Source organism: Argiope bruennichi, chromosome X2, assembly GCF_947563725.1.
Source record: "Argiope bruennichi chromosome X2, qqArgBrue1.1, whole genome shotgun sequence".
Classification (NCBI taxonomy): Eukaryota; Metazoa; Arthropoda; class Arachnida; order Araneae; family Araneidae; genus Argiope; species Argiope bruennichi.
The window spans coordinates 22041474-22065617 of NC_079163.1; the positions used below are offsets into that span (position 1 = coordinate 22041474).

The 24144-nt window shown below is 27.4% G+C and overlaps 2 protein-coding genes across 2 annotated transcripts in view; one reads left to right on the forward strand and one right to left on the reverse strand.

Annotated features, from left to right (window-relative positions):
* Positions 1-8635, reverse strand: part of LOC129960567 (MFS-type transporter SLC18B1-like) — a 93523-nt gene extending 84888 nt beyond the window's left edge. The window contains exon 1 of the mRNA XM_056074059.1: positions 8483-8635. The gene's annotated coding sequence lies outside the window, so the exon portion shown is untranslated. The remainder of the gene's footprint in view (positions 1-8482) is intronic.
* A 930-nt stretch (positions 8636-9565) lies between these two features.
* The window catches only part of LOC129960287 (cytoplasmic FMR1-interacting protein-like), a 53637-nt gene continuing 39058 nt past the window's right edge, over positions 9566-24144 (forward strand). Inside the window, exons 1-2 of the mRNA XM_056073591.1 lie at positions 9566-9730; positions 23901-23985. Coding sequence (XP_055929566.1) covers positions 23980-23985 — 6 coding nt within the window. The 5' untranslated portion in view covers positions 9566-9730; positions 23901-23979. The remainder of the gene's footprint in view (positions 9731-23900; positions 23986-24144) is intronic.

Below are 24144 nucleotides of genomic sequence, written 5' to 3' on the forward strand. Positions count from 1 at the left end.
CCCCCCTATCATTTTCTTTCAAGTGAAGTATTGTATGCTCATATTTTTAGACCTTGATCTTGTTGTCATTTTGGAATAAATAGAGAAATCTCATGATGGAAGATAAGAATTTTTTCTTCTTCATTTTTGTTTTAACCCTTTGACTGCTAAATGCTCTAAGTTGAAGAACTTCGCGTGAGCGACGGACAGTATCGATCGCGATGGACTGAATACTTCTTCCACACAGTATGGATCTTGTCGGCGGCGTATTAATACATGCTAATATAGTACACAATCCAATTACTATTACTTTGTTCACTCCAAAACGGATTCGAACATTTTTTTTCACTATATAGTTGTTTATTCACCAATGGTAAAGTTTCAAAACGCCATAATTTAATAATTATAATGTATGTATTTCGGTATTGAAAAATTTAACAAATAGCAAATAAGTAACATAAATAGTCTATATATAAACTGACTGAAAAAAGGATAAGAAAATTAATAGTTCAATTGGTATGGTAAATCTCAAAACAAGTATCAACATATAATCCGGCGTCGCATTTTGCACACCCGTATTGAGTATCAGTCCTTTTATGTTTCTTGCAGACAAAAAATTCTTTTTCTCAAGCTAACTACTGCATTTAAAATTTTCGAAGGGAAATGCCCATCTGCCAAGGCTGAATCAAACTAAATAACCAACCAAAATGACCAAACAATTTTTTTTTTCGTTTGTTAAGCAATGAAGTAAGAGGTTCCTGCGAATGTTGATCATATGCGATTGAAATAACTTCTGAAAATACACATGAGACAGCAGCAAACAGCTAACGCCTTTGCTGGACGCACATATGCGCCAATACGCCATTCTGTTTTTGCTGGACGCATATATGAGCCTACAGCAGTCAAAGGGTTGAGAAGGGAAAGCACCAGTTATTGATTTCTAGGTATAGACCTAAAAATTTATTACAAATAACTATTTCTTTACATGTTTGAAAATAGCAATAAAACCAATCAGATTTTAAAGTTTGTAATCCACGTCTATATAAAAATTTCTTTTAGAAAGTTTAAAATATTTCAACGCATTATCCGAGATCAAAATATCTTCTTGTCTTATCTTAGTTTAACTTTTCGCCCATAATGGCTTCTCGCAACATTATATAAAACATGAAGAATTCAGCCAGGTTCGATTACCCGTAAAGAGAAAGAGTTGATGTCATAATGAAAGAAGGAATCGAACAGAAAGTGAACTGCCTAGTTACTATAGGCTTATGGAAATTAATTTATCGCTTTATGTCGTTTCAGACACATTCAATTCTGTCATGAAAAAACCTCCAGGAAATAGCTAACCAAATATTTAATTTTTTTTTTTTAAATTGTTTTGGAACATTTTTAGTGTTTTCTTTTAAGTGTGAAGATATGATAAAAATAAGTCTTATTGTTGACTGAAGGTTATACTGAGAAATCAAGATGTTTTGCTTTCGATAACAAAAAATGTTTTGTTCGCGACAAATAAAAAAACATAAGATTAAGGGATCAAAGTTTCTTACAGAAAATTCATTAAAAAGGAAAATATCAGAGGAGAAACAGATTGTTTTAGAATTCTCCACGATTTCCTCCAGAAATTCAAAAAAATAAGAATTCGAAATATGTTCAAGTTGCAATTTCAAGCAGATTATTTAATTTTTGGAATAGATTAATTTCAAATTTTCATATGAAAGATTTTGAAAATATTGCAGGCTTTATAAAATAAATCTCTGCAATTTTAACCCCTTAATTGCCGTGCCCGTTCGTCGTACCAGCATTGAACTATCACTTCTGAAAATTATAAAATGAAATTAAATCATTGAAAGACGCTATAATTCGACTTCAAAATCCCACAATACACAAACATCAAGTATTTATTTGATTCTTGATTGAATCAGTAAGACAGCAAGCTCCTGAAATTGAAGGTACCATCTTAGATAATCAAGAAACATATATAGTTAAAGCGATAACGATATCAAAAGCGAAATTTTACATTCGCTTGGTTTACAATTCAAGTTTTTCCAGTGTTAAATTCTCTTTCCAATATTTTAAGGATCTTGAAAAATATAAATAGTCAACAAATCAAATTTTTGGAAGCTAAGAACTATATAGTTTAAAAGGCATAAATATTCAGCATTTGTGAAGCAATTTAAGCTCTACATTTGGCAAGAAAATTTTTTTTTGAATTTCATCTGTAAAATGACGAGTTCTTACGAGAAAAGACAAGAATGACGGTTTTCAATGAAGATGAGTTATAAATGATTAAACAGCAGCTGGCGATAAAAAGTCAATCGCCGCGTAATGATAGGCTGAAGAGGTTATCGTTTTAAGTGATGGTATCCAAATTATGCCATTGGAAACAAATTGTTATCAAGAGAATACCCAACCAAGACCGATAGACAAATGATACGTAGCATTAAATGATATCACCAATAAGAGATGGTGAATTCAGAATTCTCGAGATCTACCTGTGGTGCTGGAGTAATTGCTCACTGAACTGCTCACAGCAGCGCCAATAAAGGTATTTCTTTAAAACTGCAGGCAGTAATGTATTCGTTTTTCATGGAGACAAGTGTTATAATACGCGTTTAGTTAATTTATTTCTAAGTTTGACCACACCCGAGAACCAAATGCGAACTTCATATAAAAAAAACTCCTTGTTAGCCTTGCATTAAATATCAGACCTAGATACTTATATGCTCTAACATGTTTAATATTTACATTGCATATTTTCAAGTGAGGAATATATGTTACTTTTTTTAAATTATAAATAAAACAAATTAAAATTTTTTTTAAATTTATATTCATCGGTCCAATTTTCTATCATGTTAATTGACAGTAAAGCTTAAAACATTTTGTAAATTTATAAGAAGCAACTCGGACAATAAATGATCAAAGGCAAACGTCGTAATAATTTGGCAATGTCTCCTTCCTTCCAAGAAATTATCTGCTAAGACTAAACACAAATTGAAGTCTTTACTCGATCCTTGAGGAACGCCCTTAGAATAATAGAAACCAATATTATTTCCACTACCAAGAATATTTCTATTCCTAAAAAATGGCTGCAACCAAAAATTGCAGATATAATAGTCCATCCTTTTGTAATGCTCTGAGAGTATGCCCAACACTACAGATTGAAATGCGCTTTTTTACCCAAAGAAATTGCTTTCCCTTGATTTAAAAATGAATTCTTTCAAATCATCCAAGGCACGATGAGTACTCCTCCTATTGAAACCAAACTTTTCATTGTGAATTCTTCCTTTAGTTTCCAATTCAAATACCAGACTGCGTGCGATTAATTTTTCAAGAAATTAACCCAAGTTGATAGTAAAATAAACATTCTATATCCTGTTGATTTACCCTCTATTGGAATCAAAGCAACTTTAGTTATGTTCCAAACATCTGGGGAAAATATGGCAGCTTTTTTTTAAATATTTATGGGGAAATGGCAAATCTATACAAGTTAAATACGACTGATAAAAAATACCCGAACTTCGACAAGATTCATCGCTTTATTCAAATCAGTGTCTTGGAACACTCGTAAAACTTCAGCAATAGTTATAGATAGAAAATCCCATCCAAATTTTTCTTAATATCTGAACAAGTCGACTTGGTACCTTAGAAAAAGTTATTCCAAAATAATTTTCGCACCATGTCTTCTTTAAGAATGGCTATCAGAAAATCGTTTCAATTATCTTGACCAAACCAGTTTTTGTTAACAACCAAGAAATAAAAGGAATAAAAAATATTTACTCTTAAATTGTTAAACAAAAAAAAAAAATTGCTCATTCTTTGCATTTTTGTTATCATGTATATAAACTCCCGATTCTATTATATAACTTATTTTCCTTTTTATTCTTTCTTCATTTTTTGTTTTCTGAAAACGCCTAAATGTTCCCACTTTTCCTTTGATTCAAAGGGAAAGATTCTACTAAATAGCATTTTTGGTTCTTAGGCTTCAAGTTTTCTTACGATTTCTAATTCAAAGTATAATCAACTCTTCTTGAATCTTAATAAGAAAACTTTCAATACTATTACTACTTCATCTTTTTATAAAAATTTTGTCAATTGATTCTTAAAATCTAAAATAATTATATGACATGCAAACGATTTTCTATCTTTGTTACTTTCCTCGAATCATCACTACTTTTGAAGTTCATAACCTGATGATCAGTAGGAGTAACCTAATCATCAACTTCTCACTTAACGAATTTAAAATTAACATTCGATCAATGCAATTACAACCTTCATTTTTCGAAAATGTGTATCTAACATTTATTAAAAATAACTAGATCTAATTGGGTAAGAATTCTTCAAGGCGATTTTACCTCTATTATTTCTATTATTCGTTTCTCTTGGACTCCATATAGGGGATTTTTCTTTAAAGACACAAAAGGTTATAATTTGATATTTAGGATATTTCAAAATAATCTTTAAATTCTCCAAAATATCTTTTTTAGGAAGACAATGCATTAATATAATCAAAAACGTCAGCTTTTGGATAAACATCTTTAAAAGAACCATTTTTTTATAATAGACATTGACATCACTATGATACTAGTTAGTGATTATTCAGTTCGTAATTTAACATTGCAAAGGATTTTTTAAATATCCACTGAACTTCAGTAATTACTGAAACAAAATAGGTTATTTATGGAAGCAAAATCATATTCAAACGTGAAGATATATTATGTCACATTTGCACGATGACAATGATTTAAAATTAAATTAGCCCCGTGGAAAACAATTTTTGAATAATTAAGAACCATATTCAATTTGCGTAATTGAAATTTAATTTCTCTGTTCCCTAGTTTTACAAACATCATCACTTGTAGAGTGTATCACCCACACTAACATATGTGAAATCAAAAAATTTAAAATAATTGTATGGATGGCCATACAATTTTCCATATCTTTAACGAGTAGAATGTCACTTTACCTTACGAGAAGCTCCTCCTCGAAGTAGTTGAGGACGACTTAGTTAAGGATAACGAAAGGATATTGGTAAAATCCTAGTTTGGTGTGTCTTTATATCACCAAGGAAGCCAACAGTACAAAGTCGCCAATCTAGATGACTGATCATATGACTTATGAAACTCCTATTAGTACAAATTACCTAACAATATTGTAACGGTATCTTTCCGTCATTGGCCTGCATTTAAAACATCTAACAACATGATATCATACAATATCTTGTTCTAATAGAGACAGTTACCCACCATTTTTATTAAAATTATGAGATTTTTTGATCACTATTGTTTTATCCAAGAATTCTCCTTTTTGAACCATTATAGGTCACAATTACTGCTTCTCCTTTGAATTCTGAAATAAAGAACATTTGCAAACCGGCTGCTCCACTCTTTACTTTAGACAATGAAATTCGAACATGCGATGCCTTCCGCAGCTGAAAAAGGCACCGGATAGAATTTGTCAACTTAGAAGACACATCCTACGGTTTCGCTAACAACGATGAGGGAACATAGTAGCTTCGCTGGCACACTGAAAATAAAAATTCGGAAAATAATAAAAACAACACAAGGAAAAATGAAGGCATCCATTCCTGAAAGATTCGCTACTACAGGCTGATGCTTTTCTTAAGAAGAAATTTGAAGAAATAAATACCTTACTCTGTTCGACTAATTCTTCATTTGAGCAGAGAGTGAATTCCATAAAAAAGCAGTGTAACTTTTCAGTGATGCTAATATCGTTCTGTCGGAACAATATATATTTCGAAATATAGAGATCAAATTCACAAATACAATATTTCTCATAATATTTTGATTATAATATTTCTGATTATTCCAATCAGACATTGGATTATTGAACACTCAGACTTACCGAATAATCACAGGAAATCCACGAAAAGAACAATAAATCGTAAGGAATTCCGTTAGAATGTTAAGATAATATTAAAATGAAAAATTGTGAAAAAAAGAAACAATTCAAAGAGCTCGAGCAGATGTTTTTAGAGTCTGTTCTGACAAGAATCCTAAACAGACGATTTTAATTAGAATAAAATAGTTCGGTAAGAACTACAAAAGGATAAATATTATCTGCTAATTGTTTACTTTAAACGTAACTCTGAATGTTTTATTAACAATAATAATACTTTCAATAATAAGACGTAATTCAATTAAATTCTTTAATGGATGCTTAATAGTCAATTATTTTTAATTCTCATTTCTTACAAAGGTTCTGTAGCAGATGTACAACTCAATAAGCGGAAAAAATTGTAAACAAATTAGGGTTACTAGGAAAATTATTCTGCTTGCTTTTTTGGGTTAAAACATTGACGACAAACTCGGGAGTATACTAAACTAGGATTCCTCCAAGATATACAGAACTGAACTTGTTAAGGATTTTCTGAAAGAGTATTCGCTTTATTGGTTAACAAATTCTGATGGCAGACCCATATCTTACATAGCAGCTTTTGTATATTGTAGGAACAGCTACTGTACAATGCCAAACCCTTCCAGACGTAAAAGCAATCACTTTTAGAAACTGTGTTCCTTTCCTCAGACTGCATTCAGTAAACTTCCTTTACACAGCATAGAACTATTGTGAACATTACACTATGTAAGATGTCAGCATTCCTTACTTGCTGGGGCACTCTGGAGATGCGACGCATCACATTTTGACCGTGGTTGCTTTTGGCATATACTGCTGATCATCTATTGGTTGTCTTAAAATATCTGGGGTAAAAATTCTCTTAATAAAAGTTTTTCGACATATCATTTAAAAATTGGTAGCTTTAAAATTTTGTTAGTGTAGAGTATTCCCTTTTAAAACCAAAAATTTGAGTGCTTAGCAAGAAATATAAATTTTGGTTTATATTCCGAAACTATTGCGAAAATTTCAGCATCGCATTTAAAACAGAAAAATTCCGAATCCCCGAATTTTGTTCTAAGCGAATTTCCAATTTTTCATACAATCTTATTAAAACACTAAAGAATTTTTTTAAAAAAAAGCCGATGGTTTAAATATCAAGTAAAATTAAATGAAACATTCAGTAAAATAAAATGTAGGCTGAAGATGCCTTTACATATTTTATTACTTAAATAAGAACGAGAATTATCAGATATCTTCATTCTTGTCCATTTGGAACATATAGTGGCGGGTCATTCAACCCCTTTTCAGAGATTACAAATCATAAAAATTAAGATTGTATACAAATAAATATAAATTTGTAAAAAAGGTGAATTCCCATTCAATTAAATAAATAATGTAGCAGAATGAGAAATTTAATCAAGTACTGCTGTATATTTGAATCAATATTGATATGTTCTTTTTGCGAAAAATACTTATTTGCTCCAATTTACTTACTAAGCATCTTAAAAGGTTGTATTTATATTTAATAAAACATGTTTTATTTTTCCAGGCATGGAAAAATGAATACGTATAATTATGCAAGATTGATTACATTTCGTCATCGCACTCAATTTTAAAATAGCATTTCCCTATTTTTTCTGCAAATTTTCAATTAAATAACTAATAATAATTTCATGCAGGAACAAACTTCCACCTTTAATATAATATCTCGCTAATTCATGATCATCAACATCTAAATATTCTTTATTTTCTGTGAAAAAACTAATCTGTTTGTTCTGCAAGATTGATCTAATTCAATGATATGCGAAAAAATTGATCTAAAATAGTATTTTTTCCTTGCAAAATGATTCCATTCAGATTTGTATGACAAATTTATCTGTGAACAAAAATAGTAATAAAACTGTTCGAATCACAAATGAATTACCTACTTAGTTAATAAATGGCAATGAAGAATTAATTTATGGAATACATATAGTAAATAATTGGATTGGAATATTGAGAACATAAGCTTTTATTTTGCACTGGATATCCAATTACGATATAAAAATTTCCTAAAAAATTCATCGTTCACCACCATCCTTCATCAAAGCATTATTATTAGTATCATTCTTTGAAAAACTTCACTAAAAGGAAATCGTAAAGAAAAGTAAGTAAAGAGAGTGGCATTCTTTCAGAAATATCACATTTTTAAATGTAAAAAAATGCGATTGTACAAGGACCTTTAATTATTTATATTTTTTATTCCATCTTAATTTGCTTCAATTCTGTGAAAAAGGCTCAAGAATTAAAAAATTCAACAAATGAAAATCTTAAAATCGCAGACACTAACTGTCTAAACCTTTCTGCACTTACTTCTTACGATACAAAGTACCGATTAAGAGTTTCCCAAAATTGTTCATGGTCTTCATATTTGTTAAAAGAACACAACAATTAACAATTTCAAATTATTAAGCATTCTTCTTATCCATTTGTTTTTAAGCATATTTTCCCCAGTGGGGAAAATTTTATATAAAAAGAATTTAAATTCTTTTGTTTTATAGTAAGTAATTTATCAAAGAAATCTTACTCGTGATGATTTTTAGAATTTAAAAATGATAGAAACTCAGAAATTTTAATACTTCTTTAAATTTTAAAATTGATATCGACTTACCTTTTATGACTACAGAATGTATTGATAAATATCTTGCAACTGCTAGTAAACGAACTACGTAGAAAACTAATTCATTTGGAGTTTTTTCGTTCTGTTGTCTCCACTTATTTTAGTCACAGTGCGAGTTTGAGGTCTGGATTAGTATGCATTTTCTAAGACATGTACTTCATCATTCTTCAGTTACTTTAGTAGCGGGTGAAGTTAGAAAATAGTTTTTGATTTATGATTGTTTCTCTTCGTCTATCACATTGTCTGGTGAACTTGAAATAAAATAAAAATTCAGTTTAATCCATATGAATTGACTTTTACGGCAATTTTGCTTCCATGTGAATCTCTCTGTTTATCGTTCAATGGGAGAAATAACTTGCTTTCCTTCAGTGGAAACTATATTATATATTTGATTTAGGATCAGAACAAAATTCTTAGAATTACCTGTGAATCAATTTATCCGCCTTGCCCTCGGGACATCACAACGCATATTTCTATCATTCTTATTATATTCGGGAACAAAAGTCACCCTTATATATTGTAAGAGCCCTCGATTCACTATTTAAAATATGATTATAAATTAACGATAGGTATTAATTTCTGATAGGGTTTGTTGACATTTTCCATTACTAATTTTTTCGCGGGATCCAATATTTCCTTCTTTATTTCATAGCTTATCTGACAAATAAATAAATAAAAATAAAGCAAGAAATATTTCGGGGACTACTGCCTTTATGCATAGTCGCCCAATTTCACTATACTCTCAAATTCAAACTGTCGTGGGGTTTTTGTTGTTGTTATTTTTCAATTGATTATATACCAGAAGAAAGAAACATGCCAAAGGTTTTCATTAATTGTTTGTTTATGCCATGGATTGATATTAAATTATATGTATAACGGTAAATTTCTAATTTCTAAGCATATAGCAGTAATACAATTAGATTTCGGAAAATTTCAAAGGTAGCAATTGATTCAATTGTAATCTTTGAAACAGGAAAAAACATGAGTCATATTTATTTGACAAAATCGGAAGCACAAAGAAAGACAATATAGCTTCCGGTGTGAAATATTTGCTTTAGATGATTCAGCGGATGGCAACACAAATTTTTTGATTATTATTGTATTTAATATTGTGTGAGAAATTCCGGATTACCGATTAGTTATAAATTTAGAGCAACATTCCCTTTTTTTATTTTGTATCTTGTGATTTTTTTTTCACCTCCTGTTTTCCATGAAATCAACACGCTAGATCGCTAAAAAGTGAGTAAAAAGTTCCAATTCTTAAATTTTACTTATAGATGCTTCATGATACCAAGAAATTTTAAAGGCATTTCTTGGCTATGCACATACATCTGCAAATCGAAAAATTCTATTTTTAGTTTCTTAATTATGGGTGCTAATCGAAGAGTACATAATTTGCATGTATAAATACGAGCTAAAATGAAGTAAGACTTATTGCTACTGGTTTTGTTTCAAACGGAAAAGTGTGTTGATAATCTTGTTTACAAATGTGCTTTCATAATAATATTAGAATATCTTATTATTTCTTTCATATTCACAAGATAACCCTTAATTTAATATATTATAAAGTAAGCTATACATTCTGTACTAGGGGGAGATGTTTAATCTCTGTAAATAGTGGGTTTTATTTCTTGCCAAAATACAGTACTTTTTAACAGAAAAACAACAAACCTTCAAAATTTAGATATTACTAATTTTACTGATATATATATTAAATTATATGAGAGTTTTGCTTTCAAATAGAAAGCTAGTTGTTAAATTTCAGAATTCTGAATACAATAGATATTTTGTGTTTATGCAGAGTAATACGAATGTACTTTTACTTTCATCATTTTATTTTCGATATCGAGAAATAATATTTCGTTTTTCTGCTATAGTTTTGTTTATAAAGTTTATTATCTGTCAAACTTGATACTTTTTGTTAGACAGCTGAATAAAATTATACATTTTGTACTAAGATTTGAAAGACTGAAATTTATTCCTGTTATTTTTACTTAAAATTATGTAAATGTAATTTTATTACCTGGAAACTTTTTTTTTTATTAAATTAGATATATTTTTACGAATGATAGTCTGTTTTGCTGTGATGGTTTCCTTCAGAATACTCTTATATGAATTAAGTTACATAGATATTTTGCTTTTTTCACATATATACATACATGTGAAATGACAATGAATAAGGGAGAGTTGGGAGAAGAGGGACGGATTTCATAATTTTTTTTATTCACTAGTTTAGAGTTACAAAGAGTGCAGTTTATAAAAAATCTAACAATATTTTCATTAATTTATTGTAAAGAAATATAAGAACAGTAAAATACAAACAATTAGTTCTTATTTGCCTAGTTAAAAATTGTAACATTTTTTGCCACACCTCCCTTATACGAGGGAGGTATGGGACTTGTATAAGGGATGAATGGGACAAGGTTTGAAAAAATTAAAATTAATAAATATTGTATTTTGATATCCTTTTCATTCAGTGATTTATGGTTTTGGACATGTGAAACAAGTGTTGATTTTAAAATCTTCAATGGTGCTGCGACAGCTTGAAAATTTTTATTTTCTTTTACAACCATTTAACTTTCATAATTTAACTCCATTTTTTTTCATTACTTAATATTTATTATATTGCTAACTATATTATTATATTTACAGTAGAATTTCACTTAACAAGAATTAAGTGGTGAACATGATTTTAGGTAGAAAATAATTTCTTTTTTATGTGAAATGGTACAGAATGATTTACAGTATGTCTTCATACTTTATATGATGCAAACAACAAACACAAATAACATATAATAATATTAACAAACATATAATAATATTATATAACATATAATAATATTAACAAACATATAATAATATTATATAACATATAATAATATTAACAAAAATAAAGAATAACAAAACATATTTAGACAAAATAAATTTTGTCTAAACATGTTGTCTAGACATGTTTAGACTTAAATAAATTTTTGAAGAAGAGTAGAATTTTATTTTATGCTTTTAGTTTTGTTTAATGGAGGCTCAGCTTTTTTTATTGTTGAACATTACTGCTCTATATTTTTTAATATATATATATAACAAAATAATATATACGAACTTACATATATCAATAAATTTAAAATTGTCAAATTATTATTCATTGTAACACCTCAAACAACTGATTTTAATAAACAGCATTTAAAAAAAATTTAAATTTTAATTGTTAGAATATTTAGCTATTCAGAAAATGTATCGAAATGTAAGTGAGCATGTCCCATTCCTCTCACTGCAGAATTTTATTTTAAAATGCATATCACATAAAGCATGCTACATTTAAGCTCAATTTGGCTGAAAGTTTGTGAACACTATATTTTTGAGTTTAGAATACATTTGAATTATTTTTATTTTACAAATAATAAGACTGAAAAAAAAAATAAGAGTTTGTATTCGCTTCTAAGACATAAAAATCAGATTTTCTGTTTTAAACATAAATAATACTATAACTGGTGTAACAATTAGGATCAAGCAAATGGCTGTAGTTGCTGTATCTAATAGAGAAACTGGAAATAGATTCTAATCTTTTATTTAAACATAAATGCAGCTGTTCCATTCATTCCAACTCTCTCCGATTGTCTTTAAATGACAAGTTTAATAATTACATTGGCTTACTCTTGATAGTGTTTGGTAAAATCATGTTTATGTTACATATATTAAACTGAGGTATATTTATGTAACTACTGTTATATGCAGTTTTGCATTGAGTAAATTTGTTTTATATTTTATAAATAATGTTCAGAAAAATTTGCGACATTGTAAATTTGTTAAGTGATACTTTTGCATAATGCACAAAATAATTATTCTTTAATTTATGAATGAAATTATCAAAAATCTTTATCTTCATTAAAATAATCTTTGTTTACTTTATAAAAAAATAGAAATATTTTAATGGATCTCAGTTTGTGTATTTCATTTTTTGTTAGAATTTAAAACAAATTTTAAAAACAAGTTGATGTGAAAATTAGTTTGTTGTCTAATATATATATATATATATTAAACAAGCATTTTTTAAATTTATCTAGTTAATACATTTTTATTGATTTATGAAGTTTAAAATGTTTGTAAAATCTAGATATAAAGGTACAACACGATGTGAATACAAAAATTAATGATACTTGTTAACTATGATGATCTTTTGTTGAGGCTGTGGTCTTGGCTGTTTTTATGTTCTACTTGCTAAGGCAATGTTTTTGCCTGATTAAAAAGAATTTTAATGATAAGATATGAGAAAAATTAATTATTCTTTTTATATGTGGATTATGTTTTAAAACAAGTCTCTAAATGAGCTCAATTTTTTTTATTAATTAATTAGGCATGATGAATATTTTTTTATTGTTAATTTACCAACTTTGCTGAAATTTTGGAAAACATTGTTTTGTTTTTACATTTGGAAATACAAGATAAGTTGTTTTTTCTGGCTTTTTAGGACTCATTTATTTGTGTGTGTTTGGTTTAAAAATAGAACAATTTAATGTATTAGTGTTTTTGTTATTAATTTTAAAAAATTATGATATACCATGCCGTAAATATATTAACTGCAAGATAGTTAAAATACCTAGTTTTTGTTTAATCCATTATTTGATTTTATTTTGCTTATAACACTTATTATTTTTATTATTTTATTTTATTTATCTATCCATTATGTGATTTTATTTCGCTTATAAGGTAAACTATAATTAATTTTTTTTTAAATATGTTCTTTGTAACTGAAAAATATTAGGATATATAATGAATTGATTTTCCCTTGTGACTTTATTTACTAATCAGAAATACCATAATGTTGTAGTTTATAGGGAAAAATATATTGTATTAATGTTATTTACTAAATGGATTTGATAAACATTTTAGTATTAACATCATATGGTTATTAACTTCTATTTTTGATGTTTTTTTAATTGTATTTTTATACATTAATTTTCAAAATTATATAAGTTTTAAAATGAATTAAATGAGTATGCTTAAAATTTTAATTTATCACCTCTTTATAGATGTAATAGCATTTTTAGCAAAAAGACTTAAGATATATAATGAATGCTTTTTATATGTATGAATTGGGAAAATAATTTGTATTATAGAATATTATATTTTAAAATATAAGAATGTGAAAAATCCTTATATCTTAATTAAAAATTAAAGTTAAAACCTTATATCTTATTTGCCTTTTTTATAGTCATTGGTAAGAATCAATTGTCTAAGCCTTTTATTTGAAATTTCTTTTTAAAAAATAGCATCATTAAATATTTATAATTAATATTAAAAGAATTTCGTTTTAATACTAATGAGATCTGCTGAATTTCATTGATGTTTCTTTATTAATGCAAATTTAATAAATCCTTTCTGAGTAATTTAACTTTTTCATAATTATGAATTTTTATCCATATAGATACAGTTTTTAAAAACTATACATAAGCAGGATTCATAGCACCATGAAAAGTGCTTAAATTTGAAAATCATTTTTAAGCACCTTAAAAGTGCTTAATTTTGTCGAGAAGTGCAAAGAAAACTTTTTGTGGAGTGCCAACACATATTAAATAAAATGAAATATCATTTTTCCCCACCCCCTTTTTCTTCAACAATGTTCATTGTTGTTTATTGAAATATTGGGAAGGTTGTCTGAAGGTACAATAGAAAATGTGTACTGTGTCATTCGTGTTGCAACTTCGAAAAATATTCGATTTTCAGTAGAATTCAAAGATAGCGAAGAATTGCTTTAATTAAGTCTGATGAATGTATGCTTAATTTTTTTATGTATTATTAAAGAAAAATATGCAGATTTGCCCATCAGACTAGAAATATGAATACAGCAAGATGAATTTGGTGCCCCAAAGAGATCTAAAAATGCTTGCAGTGAAGCCTCTTTAGTTTGTTACACATTTGATCATTGTTCTCGTTAATATTTTGTTTTAGAGCAATGTATTGTACAACCTATTAAAGGGATTTACTATTCAATGTATATGGAATTCTTACTCATTGTGTTAGTCGTTGCGTAAAATTCGAATATGATGAGATTTTAATTTGAAGCCATAGATTTTCAATGATTGTGATTTCTTTCATGGTGCTTTTTTTTTTTAATGTCCTCGTCCATTTTAAAACTTTTATTTGTTTGACCAATCTCGACAAATTTTAGTTTTAGTATGTATACAAAAATCTAACTACATGTTGTACTTAAAATTTCAAAAAAGAATGTACAAGAAAAAAGATTTTCAAAACTTTTATTCTTTAGGGTTCATTTTCTATTATATTTAATGATTTTTGCTTTTTCTCTTTTTATAACCCATACAGAAGTATATATATTTTTTCAATTGAAATCTCTTTACTCTTAGAGGTTTGTCGTAATTGACAAATCGTTGGAGTTAGGAACTTGAAATGTGGTAGAAAGTTGCTTCTGGGATATTAAAAACCCACTAAGAAGTGTTTTTTAAAATTTTAATTAGAAGTTCCATTAAAAAATAAAAACAGGATTTATTTCCACCTTATAACCAAAGCATATTATTGAATCAAAAAAAAAAAAAAAATTACACTGTTTTAAACATTTTAAAAGGTTGTTTGAATATCAAGTTCAAATGAGTGAATGCTTTTTCTTTCTTTCTTCTTCTTTTTTTAATTTTAATAAATTTTGGGAAATTAATCTTGAACTCAATTTGTAACAATGATTTTTTTAATATAATTCAAAATAATGTCATTTCTTCATTGAATATTTTAGTTGCGTGTTAATGTTATAATTTTTTTTTAAGGCTTTCTTTACTTTTCAAATTCAATTCATAATTTTGAAACAAAATTAAAATTTTCAAAGCAATTCTTTGAATAAGATTCTTTACTTGATAAGTGTTATGAAATTTTAAGGCAATGCAGTATTTAGTCTCGCACTAGCTTCAAAAATTACTGTTTAAAAAATGCATCAACTGCCATTTTTTATTTCAAAATTTTCAAACAAAATTCAAAACGTTACAGCAATTCATTGAATAAGATTCCTCACTTGATAAGTGTTGTGAAATTTTAAGGCAATGCAGTATTTAGTCTCACACTAGCTTCAAAAATTACTATTTAAAAAAATGCATTAACTGTAATTTTTTTTATATTTTCATTTTGCTTGTAACTATGGAGCTGTTTTTTGTCTTTGTGAATTTGTTTCCATTATTTATGAAAAATAGAAATTGTGAAATCATTTTCATTTCTTCCTAAAATATATAATCCCATTTTTCTTACTTTTTAAAATTAAATATAATTTTATTTATTTTTGCATAGAGGTTAAAAAGCAGGTTTTTCTTAAATATTCAAAATGTGAAACATGTATAAAAGCTCTTTACGAAACATCAGAAATAAGAAGTGATAAAACAATTTATTATTATTATTTTCTATTAAATTTCTATAATTATTACTGTTATTTCTAATATTTTATTATTATTTTCTATTTAATAACTAGATCTGAAAAATTTAGTTAGAACATTGCATTGTTCTATCATCATTATTTTTGGTAGTTTTACCAATCTTATGATGGTAGCCATCCTGGTATATTTTAGCTCTTAGCTTTATTGCAGCTTAGCTAAACTGCTAAATATAGTGAGTTAGAGCAAGAGGAAATTTTAATTTACATTCCAGTCATGTCAGATTTTTATTGTTAACCTAGTAAAAATATTAACTGATTGATTAAATCTTAATTTTTTGTTAATGATAAAACTATGATCATTTTTGTTTTTGTTAAAACCAAATAAGTTTAACAATAGATGCTTCTGCAGTGTTGCAGAAATAAATATTAAAATTATTATATAATTGCAGAAAAAACTTAAAATTTCAGAAATACACATTTAAAATTAATTAAAAAAATTTCAATAAAAATAAAGCTTTATATATCAGAAAACATCCTATGCTTAGAAAATAAGCAGTTTCGCATATGAATGAATGTAAAGGGTGCTTAATTTTTTGGGGTAAGGTACTTAGAAAGTACTTAAAAGTGCTTAATTTTTGAAGCATTCTCTCACTATGCACCCTTATAAGTAAACAACTAACTTTTAGGAAATAAACAAGATGAAGGGTAGGGGGAGCCTATGAAGGCATATAGAGCTTTATATATCTTTGAGAAAGGGATTTTACTGAAATGCAGCTGGGCAAGCATTTATTTTAGCTGCATGATACTATAACTTAATGCTAGACTACTAAAGTTGTAGAAATTAAAATATCTGATAAAATTTAGATATATTGAGTTTATTAGATATGTAAATTGTTGCAATAGGAAACTGTTTCATATTTCTAAAAACATGGTACTATATTTAATCTGATCAAAACTGTTGGACTTTCTACATTATTGTTTTCTCTTCTTTTTTTTTGTGATTATAAATTAGTTTCTATGGTTTTTGGTTAGTCTTTTTTTTTTCTATTGGCACTAGTTATCTGGGAAATATTGATCTTTCTTTATGGATTTTGTTAGAATGATTGCTATTTCTTAATTTTCTCCTCAAGATTATTTTTCCTTTATTTTATTATTTATTATTTTTATTTATTTTATTTATTATTATTTTTATTTTATTTATTTATTTTGCAAATTCTATTTGGAATTTTGAAGAATTTTCTAATTAGTTTCCATAATTAGAAGCAAACTGTTTTCAGTAAATAAAAATAAAAAAATGATTCTAATTTTTTAAATTTTAATTGAATAACTTGCTAAATGTTGATCAGTTTTATATGTACTGTATGTTCCTGTGGAGAGTTATTTTCTGAGGGAACGGATGTGTTTTAAAACTGCTACACTAACACTATAGAATTTTTTTGAAAGATTTTGTACTGTAGCAAAAGTACTATAAGTTTCCTTTTAACCCAAATAGTTCATTCTAACTAGGTAAGTAGTTAAGGTATAAATTTTTTTAGTGAGGAAAATTATTCCTTCCTTTTTATAAAATTTATTTTATTGAGGTCTCATTAGATAATTTTTTAAAAATATAAATGTACTAATCTTAAAGTACTTAAGATATTCTCCTCTCCTATAAAGTTTATAATCTGGTATTGCTGGATGTTGTTCCACTTAGCGACTAAATTGTCTTTATCTTTTGTTTTCACCTGTCTGTATTGTATGTTGCATTCTGTGCTTTATATACCTATGTTTGTATTAAGGCTTTTCAGTTTTATGATTATTGAATATTATTAGATGTCTTAATAACAGATGATTTCCATATAATAAAGTTATTATGAGCCTAAAAATTTGTTGTATTTTGCAATTCCATATTACATAGAACAAAAAGGAATTCATCTCCAAAAATAATAATAATAATAATAAAAAAAAATGCTCTTTCATGTTTTTATAATTCAAAAAAATACTTTTAGTAAAACAATTTTTGTTAAAATTTAAGCAGATTATGTATTAAGTAATGTTTAATTAAGCATCATTAGCCAAGAAAATCTTTTTTTTTTTTTTTTTTTTTTCCTCATTATAACTCGATTATCTGAATGTTTGTCATTATTGTATTTACTTGATTATTTACTTTTTTATTGAAAAGCTTTGTTTTAGATGGCTTATGTTTAGATGAGAAAGGCTTGTGAAATTTCCTTGTAAACTATATCAATAGAAAGATATTATTGTAGAAATTGTAGCTTCAATTATTCATAGCTTTTGTTACAATATTTATTATTGGAGGATTTTTTAAAATCTTGAACCATTTTAGAATGAAACTGTGCTTTACTATACTATTGTATTAAACTTTCTTTTGGATTAACTTTCTTCCAAATCTATCTACATCTTTCTGCTAAAGTTTTTCTTTATTTAAATGATTTAATATTTCCAGTTGTAGCTGAAATTCATTTAAAGTGTTCATTCTTTTTGAAGAGGAATGTTATTAAGGGATTCAAGTTATGAATGCAGCATATTTTGACATTCTCATAAAAAATTAATTCACTTTTCAAGTTGGTTACTTGAATTAATTTTCAATATCTAGCATGTTGTATCTTCTTTCCTTTTTTAATAATTGTTACAGTTTCCTTTATTATAAGATCTTGCTTTTCTCTAGTTCATTGTAAACTATTAGTTCCTTGTTCTCGATTGGTTTATCAATGAAGTATCCATCATAAGAAATCATTAAGCCAGTTGTTAACAATTTTTCCACGCCATTCCATTGGAATTGTGGTATTCTATGCCATTCTTCCCCCCCCCCCCTCAAAAATAGTTAAGCAGTACATCTACCTTGATGAACACCTTGCAGGCGTATCGTACCCTCCAACAGCGACAGAATTTTAGTAGTTGCAGTAGAAATCAGAGGTGAATTCTGATATATAATGAAAAACTACAAGAAATGAATATACAGTGGCTCCCAAAATTGAGTATACACTATACTCTTTCTTCTTTAATTTTATTCTTTTTGATCTTAACATTCCTATTTATGGCTAATATTTATAAGAACGACAAAATATACATTAACAAAAGTATTAGGCTAAAAAACAAAATGGAGGAATCAATAATATCTTTATTACAGTAATTTTTATGTCAAAGTTGCAAATTCCAAAGTCACAAAATTGAGTATACATCTAGCAAAATCTGTCAACAAAAAGAGAAAAAGATAAATTAATATTTTGTTGCATATCCTTGTGCATTTAGAACAGCTTGTAAACGGTGTGGCATTGAGTTGACAAGAGTTTGAGTTGTTTCGCCGGGTATTTTTGACCATTCTTCTTGTTATAATCTTTTTAAGTGTTCCTTGCCCCTAATATCGTGTTTTTGAACTGATTTTCCTAATTGTGCCCACAAATTTTCAATCACATTGAGATCTGGTGATTGGAGAGGGGTGTGCAATTGCATTTTATAACTATACAACAGCCATAACTTGACTATTTTAGCTGTATGTTTCGGGTCATTATCTTGTTGAAACAGAAAACTTGACCCTAAACCCAAATTCTACGCACTTTGTTTTAAATTGTTCTTCAATATATCCAAATATTTAATTTTGTCCATGATTCCATGAATGAAAATTAAATTTCACACTCCTTTTGCAGACATGCAGCCCCATACAAGAAGTGAACCACCTCCATGCTTGACAAAAGGATTGGTATTTTTAGGAAGAAGTTCAGAATTGGGCTTTTTCCAAACATAACATCGACCATCACTACCAAAAACATTGAACTTACTTTCGTCACTGAATATTACTTGATTCCAGAAGTCAGGATCCTTTGAAATATGACTTTTAGCAAATGAAATTCTTTTCTCTCGATTTACTTTTGAAATGAATGGTTTTATTCTGGCTATGCGGCCATTTTAATTTGCTTTTCGGATTATTCTTCGAATTGTTTTTGCAGAAACATACATTCCAATAGTTCTCGAAGTAGATGTAGCAATTTTTGTAGCAATCACCTTAGGATTGTTTGCTACCTCTCGAATAACTCTTCTCTTGGTCGTGGCACTGAGGATTTATTTTCTTCCTCTTCCAAATTTATTAGCAATTTTCCCATACATTTTATACTTCTGGATAATTTTTTGAACGCATCCGTGCCTCCGTTGAATTTTCCTTGCAATTTCTCGTAGAGATTTACAATCTTCAGACAATCGAATAACAAGTTTCCGAATTTCAACATTTGTTTCATTTCTGGAGCTCATTATGATGACCAAGACGTTTGTTTTCATTTGGAAATCAATGATTGCTAATTAAAGTAATAAAACTTTTTTACTTATTCATTTGGAAATAAATAATGATAGCCAAGTCGCATATTTTATAAGGTGTATACTCAATTTTGTGACTTTGGAATTTGCAACTTTGACATAAAAATTACTGTAATAAAAATATTATTGATTCCTGAGTTTTGTTTTTTAGCCTAATACTTTTGTTAATGTATATTTTGTCGTTCCTATAAATATTAGCCATAAATAGGAATGTTAAGATCAAAAAGAGTAAAATTAAAGAAAAAAGATTATAGTGTATACTCAATTTTGGGAGCCACTGTATATACAGTAAACTACAAAATACACTGAAAATATCCTTTTCCCAAATCTTCACTTATAGCAGTGCAGATAGGGAAAGTATTTTTTAAATGTTCAGGGAAAATAAAAAAAGCTTGTTCCAGCGTGAATACAAAAACTCTGGAGTCATTCCTCGTTACAGAAATGAATATGGGAGTTTGTTGTGATGTTAAGCTTACAATGATGACTTAAAAAAAGCAGAAGTGCTTGTAATTTAATTTAAATGAAATTGCAAATGTTTAACAAATAGTGTTAATTTATTTTATCTGCAAGTGCTTGACTAATTTTGGCATTTTTGGAGGGTTTTCTTTACCATATTTTTTTTTTTTCCACTTGAGTCACTGATGTTTATTTCTTGGTTTTTCTGGCAAGAAGTTCATGATTTTTCAAAATTTTACTAAAAAGAGCTATGAAATTTCCTACTGCATGACAGTATTATGTTGACCAATTTTAGGTAAATTTTCATACCTATTGAGAATTTCAGTTTTGTCTTTAACACTCAGCTCTAATCCAAATAAAAGACTGTGAACTTTATCCTATCTAAGGAATTATTCCCAGATGTTTCCTTGCAAATAGAGCAAGAAATTCTAGGAACATCTGTTGTTAATGTTGATTGAAAATGAAGGATCGGTTAATTCTCTCCTTCAAAATGGTAGCATTAAATGCTGTAGTGATCACACTAAATGAACATTGTTTGGCACATTTAAATACATTGGTTCAGAGGATTTTGATAGTATAAAGGGAATAATGACATTAACTGTGATTACATTAATCGACATCTACTGTATTTATGTTGGCAAATGTAAACATTGCAGTATGTATCAAAAATCCTCTATTACAGACTTAGCATGGATTTTAAGTATAAAAATTATTGAATTTAATATTTTAGATAAGATTTTAATTGACAATTAATGATCATTGTGGAAATATTGTGTGTAAAGCATCATGCATTTCTATAAATATCAAATTATAGAGCAAGAGCATTAAATTAGTGATACAATATTTTTTAATGAGAAAATGTCCTAATTTTGAAGAGGTTTGTGGGGGGGGGGTAAGTTGCAAAGGCCTTATTAGGAATAAATAACTGGGCAAAAACAGAAAAAAAAAAAAAAAAAACGTCTTGGTAGTTTAACTTTGAGAGGCATTGAAAAAATAAAAAGATGTATATACAATGTTATATGGCTAATTTGAAGCTGGTGGGATCACAATAAAAGTATGATATATCCAAAAATTAGATTAAGAAATGTAGAATATAAAAATGAGTGAAGTGAGATAAAACAACAGTTTTTAACCTACCAATAAAAATGATCTCTTCACAACTTTCTTGCATACTTTCTCTAATAAATATATTATTCTCTTCCTCCTGGATAAAATTGCAGGCCTTGGATAAAACTCTGAATGCATTGTGTGGCATTAATGAACAATAGTTAAGAAATTATAAGTCTTTGGTAAGAATCTAGCATATGATATTTAGTGATTAATCTTTGGGAAGTAATTAATACAGAAGCAATAGAAAATTGAATATGTATTTTGAAAACGTTTTCCAAACCCATTGAATCTAAAATAGAGAATTGTAATTGTAGTCACAAGATCAGATACTAAATTTCTTTAATTGAAGATATTATGTTTTGTGCTATCATGTTTACATGCTAGCAAAATTATGGACTGACACATGACAACCCCTTGAAGAATTTTGTACAGAATTTAATATAAATCTATATTTTAGATGTTAAACCTATGAACCAAATTTTATCTATGTAACTTTTTATACTTCACAACTATCGTATTCACTTGTAATTTAAAAAAAAAAAAAAATGTTTTTGAAAGCATTGTATAAAAGTAAAATCTTTGAGACAGTTACAAGACTTAAAAATTATTCATTTATTATCATCGAGGGCATAAGATGTGGATCTATTTCACTGATAAAAACAATTAAAAAATTATATATATTTTTAACTTTGACTTCAGACTAAACAAAATTCATTTGAATTATTGATGATATTGTAGCTTTAGGTTAATAAAAAAAATTTAAGGGCCTGATTAAATATTTAAATTATTAGCAAATTTGTTTTAAAATGCCCAAGTTAGCTGAGATTCCATTGTATAAAACTGTGTGTATATTGTCTCTTGTAAAAGCCACTTAAGTTTCCCAAACTGATTTTTATTTTACATTTATAATCCTTAAAAGGGTAATTGGAGAAAATTAAGTTGGATTTAAGATCTGAAAATGCAAATAGGATTTCCTGAATAGTTGTTTGTTTAGCTAAATCTGTGTCTGATTTTCAGTTAGAGAAATCTCTCTAGGTCATTTGATTGAATAATGATTCAAATTAATAGATATTGGTTGAATAACAAATCTTAATACATTTATAAATTTAGTTCAGCACTAAATTTGAAATGATTTTTTTTTTTTTTACATCCCTTGTATTCATTTTTATAGATTTACACAGCTTTTAATCTGCAGTATAATGATAATCCTGCGGTATAATGATAAAATGATATATAGGAGCTGTAAATCAATGTAAATTAGCTGTACTTTTTTGTCTTGTATTTTTTTAATCAATTTTATTTCCAAATAAGCATGTTACTTCACTATGTCCCTTAAGCTATTTTGTTGACTTTTTTTTTTTTTTTAGGGGAGGAGTGGTATTCTGTAACCAATTTCATTTTATAATTATAGAGATTTACTTAAGTTATGCTTATAATGATTTTGTGTTCTTTATTGAGGTTTATTCTGTCTCTTCATTTACTTGTTCTGTATTCATTCAGTAAAATCCAATACATTCAAATACGATATGCTGATGAGCAGTAGATAGTCAGAATTTTTTTAACTTGAAAGTTCCTAGTTTCTAGATAGGACTGTTGCTGAAAATCGTAGTAGTATAAGTACTTAATACATCTGAAAGTGCTATACAAATTTTAGTATGTAAGAGCTGGTATGGCATAATGAGAGGAGATAGCATTCTTTATTATGAGAAGATTGTTGCTTATGAAAATTACTCCATGCTTTCTATTTCTGGCACTATTGTTAAAATTTTTTAATTTTTGATTTGGTGTTTAATCCTTATTAATGTTTCCTCTTCTAAGCATCATAATAAGGACTTGTATAGAAACAGATTGTTTCTATTACCTTTTTGTATTTAAATATACAAATTTCATTGTTAATGTATGCTAAATCAAATTGTTCATAAGCACGTTGTGAAGTTTTATTTGGATATTTTACCAAAATTGACTTTTAGAAACATTTTTGGTTAAAAGATTTATAATTGTATGTTCTTCACATAGTTATTTATTCTGTTAAATAATCTCGTTGCTCCCCTTACTTATGGAATCGCAGCTTGGTGGTTTTCTTTAATGTGTTTTCTGTTGCATTTTTAAATTTTTGATGTATATTTGTTATTAAATTATAATTAAAATATTATTTTTACTCATTTTTAGACCTTCCTCATTCCTTTTGGAATGTTTTGCACCTGAAATGATGTTAAACCTCACATTGTGTTACTGAAATTTTTGCGAAATGAAGGTAATTTATAATTTGTTATCTTTAATTTTTAACATATTATCATTAAAGCTTATATTTTTCCTGTGCACTTGAGTGCTCTATATTTATTATGAACATTTTTTTTTTTTTAAGAATGTTATTCTTATTTTGGTAAATACAATACTTTTTTGTTAAAAATAA